The following is a 3,423-nucleotide window of genomic DNA, read 5'->3' on the forward strand; positions in this document are numbered from 1 at the left end:
CTCCTACCTCGTCGTGTCGTCGTCGTAGTACTNANAGTATATAATAATATATATATATATATATATATATATATATATATATATATATATATATATATATAATCCATAATATATAAAATATGAAGAAGATTGATAAAGATATACAATATTATATAAGTTAATATATGTAAACTTCAATTCTGGCAGATATATCATCATCTGTCTCCGGCTAAGAGAAAATTAATTAATTTAATTCTTAATCTGCAAATTTATCATTTAATATATTAAGAGTAATTATTCTATATATGACTACATTCAGCTCTATTCAAATGATGGATTCAGACATCGAAATCAAGGAGGAGAATTTCACCGCACTTTCTGAGGATTATTATTACTCATCAATTTGGGACAGATAATAACGTAATTGTTTTAGAGAAAATGCTCTGTAACTCCCAAAAGAGACTTTCTAGATTTATTAAATAAACCATAACCTTCCCCCCCTGTAACTATATCTTATTTACAGATTCACTACCCAATAATTTCAATAAATTCTGTTTAATTGCTACATTTATTTTTTATTTGTTAAAATATCGATAAATACATATTTTCAGAAAAGATTATTTTATAGACATAGTCTGGTAAGTTAAAAAATAAAATCTACACATAACTGTTAAATCCACATGTTATTAAAATAATGATAATAATAGGTAACGAAATAGGTAATGTGAAATTGCATAATAATAATAATAAATTGTATAATATATTCACGTTAATATAATCTGATCAATTTTCAACAAAAGTAAAAATTACTAATGATATTTCTAACGAAATTGAGTTGATAAAGTGGAATTTCAGCGTCGGCTAATTTCTAAATATTAGACAGAATTAATATTCTAATGTATAATAATGCAATGTTGTAAGCAACGCTGTAAACTTATTTGCTTAACAGCGTTGCTTGATATTGTTTCCTGGCTCTTGTATTTTATACATAGCTACACATGTTTGTACATGTATATCGCGTAAGGATTTAATAACTCGATTTGTACGTGAACTCTGCTCGGTAATCAAGATGCGTACACCAAAATTAAACGTGCATAATTTTCGTAGTCACGCACTATAATTCCCTTATATAATAAAAAATAATAATTTCCTTACAGCAAAAAATAACAGACTTCTTCACAAATTTTCAAATATAATTAACTGATTTAAACATTGCAAAAGAATTGCGTCATGCAAAGCAAAGCGGGATTTGCCTCCTCTTTTTCGTAATTACATCATCATTTTCTTACGATATTCCAAAAATATAAAACATATTAAAAAATCAACTTTTCGTTCGAATGCATTCGTTTACGACGGTAACGTTCGGCCACTTCAACTCCAAGTTCTCTCATGTGCTATTCAATTCGCATTTATTCCCTGCAGGAAATTATCGGTTCAGGAACACCAATGCTCGGAAGCATTAAAAACGCGACAACAAATCTTATTCACGCGAGTAAACGACGCTTTCACGCGCATCAGTGTGACGACGTGCGTAAGCGAGCCCGAAAGTTTTCAGAGACGAGTGCATGCGATCACCGGGTCGGATTTACGAAGACAGAAAGTTTTGTGACGAGAGTGCAGGCGGAAAGAAAAATGACGGCTACGGTCTCTCTGTTTTACCTGACCGAAACTGTGACATCTCGGCAGTTGAAGCGGCTCCAGGGGCACGTTTCTCTTCCTCAGGGTGGCCGCGCAAGGCGCGCCGCCACCTGGCTTACCCCACGGCGAGTAATTGGCCAGAATTTCCTGCAGCTGCAAGAGAAAAAGAATTAGAAACGTAAAGCTGTTGCAGTTGAGCTAGAAACGTCAGCCGACGCGACTGCAGTTATATTTTGCGCGAAAAACACACGTTAAAGTGTGTGTTGAATTTTTCCGTTGTGCAAGTAAAAGCTGCAATAAAAGAATTTCTTTAAATTAAATTTTTACCGCTTCTCAAGAAAGTCGTGTAAATGTCGTACGACAGGACACCGCGTGTCTGGTATGTTAGAAATAATTACGCTTAGTTCGTAAGAGATCGAAATGCGGCGTCTAGCACGACGCGACGCCGCAAATTATAGATGGCATTTTGCGTTTAGAAAGGAAATCGCATCGCCTTTTCCCCGTTTAACTTGAAGGCGTTTAATGTTAATACGATCGAGAACCTTGCGGGCAAATAGGATTAACCCTGAGTGTATCAACCCTTCTCGGCAATATTGCTAACGCACTTGCATTCGACCGCGTGCACTTGCACCAGACCGCGGCTGCATCAGATTCCCGAGTAATAAGAGGGATGGGACCACGAGGTAATCCCTCGGCCTGTCTTTATTAGCATACTGGTTATACGATAAATTCCGATTTCCCCCCCAGTACGCGGTAAACACAATTTAATATGGTCGACGTGTTGCATTAACGATACGAAATAATCACTGAAGCAATAATTATCCTGGGATTTTCACCGGCATAATTTCGACATGTATTTTGTATTTGATTGAAATGACAGAACAAAGTATTACGCGACAGATATTATGGTGGATGTCGCACATATATACGCGCGTGTATGCCCGTGCATTTTTACGATATATTCCGTACGAATTGTTATTTTCAGAGGATGGTAATGAATGTAACGAGCGTATGTTCTGCAAATATTTAGGATCGCCCCGATGATGATTGCGCATCATCGTTATGCTGCGTCAATACCAAAATAAAATAGAGGAAGGATGAAAACCAGGTAGCGAGATTTTAAACGCCGAATATAATTAGTGTTAAAAATATATATATCTTTCATAAATTCAGGAACATTTGTAATTTTCTCGCATCTCATGAAAAGGAAAAGTTATATATCTGGATCGAAACAAATCGTAAAGAAAATGCATTTTTCAAAAATTTATTTTGAAGAGAAGAGAACTATAATTTCCTTTTTATTTTCAATATTTTTGTTTTATTTTAAAATGCTGCACTGCAGCTTAATAAAACATCGAAAATTGTGACAATAAAGTATTTAAAATTTTCTAAGCTTTAAAATGGTTTTTAAAACATTTATACTTTTTCCCAATGATATCAATATTTGATATTAAATATCAAGAAATTGAATGATTCAATCACTTGAGTTAAATTCAAAAAAAATTGAATAATGACTTGAGTTAAATGACATTTTGTTATTTTTAATGTGTGCCAAAATGTAAATCAATCTCTTTTAGTTTCAAAATAAACAACGATCATATTAATAATACTTACTAAATAATAAAATAAATTGAATTAAATTTAATTTATTTTCTTGAATTAATTGTTTAACTTCATTGTTTTAATTAAATTAATAACATATTAAATAGGATTAGTGGCGATCTAGAAATGATTAAAAATAATTCAAATTGAGCATAATTTGACATTATAAATTTAACAATGAAATTTATAATGTCAAATTATGCT

The 3,423-nt window shown here is 32.8% G+C and overlaps 1 protein-coding gene across 1 annotated transcript in view; it reads right to left on the bottom strand.

The window, feature by feature from the left end:
• The window catches only part of LOC105619106, a 28,286-nt gene that overhangs the window by 21,607 nt on the left and 3,256 nt on the right, over window positions 1-3,423 (bottom strand). The window contains 1 exon segment of the mRNA XM_012200672.1: window positions 1,639-1,770. Coding sequence (XP_012056062.1) covers window positions 1,639-1,770 — 132 coding nt within the window.

The sequence above is a fragment of the Atta cephalotes genome (genome assembly GCF_000143395.1).
Source record: "Atta cephalotes unplaced genomic scaffold scaffold00001, whole genome shotgun sequence".
NCBI classification, from domain to species: Eukaryota; Metazoa; Arthropoda; class Insecta; order Hymenoptera; family Formicidae; genus Atta; species Atta cephalotes.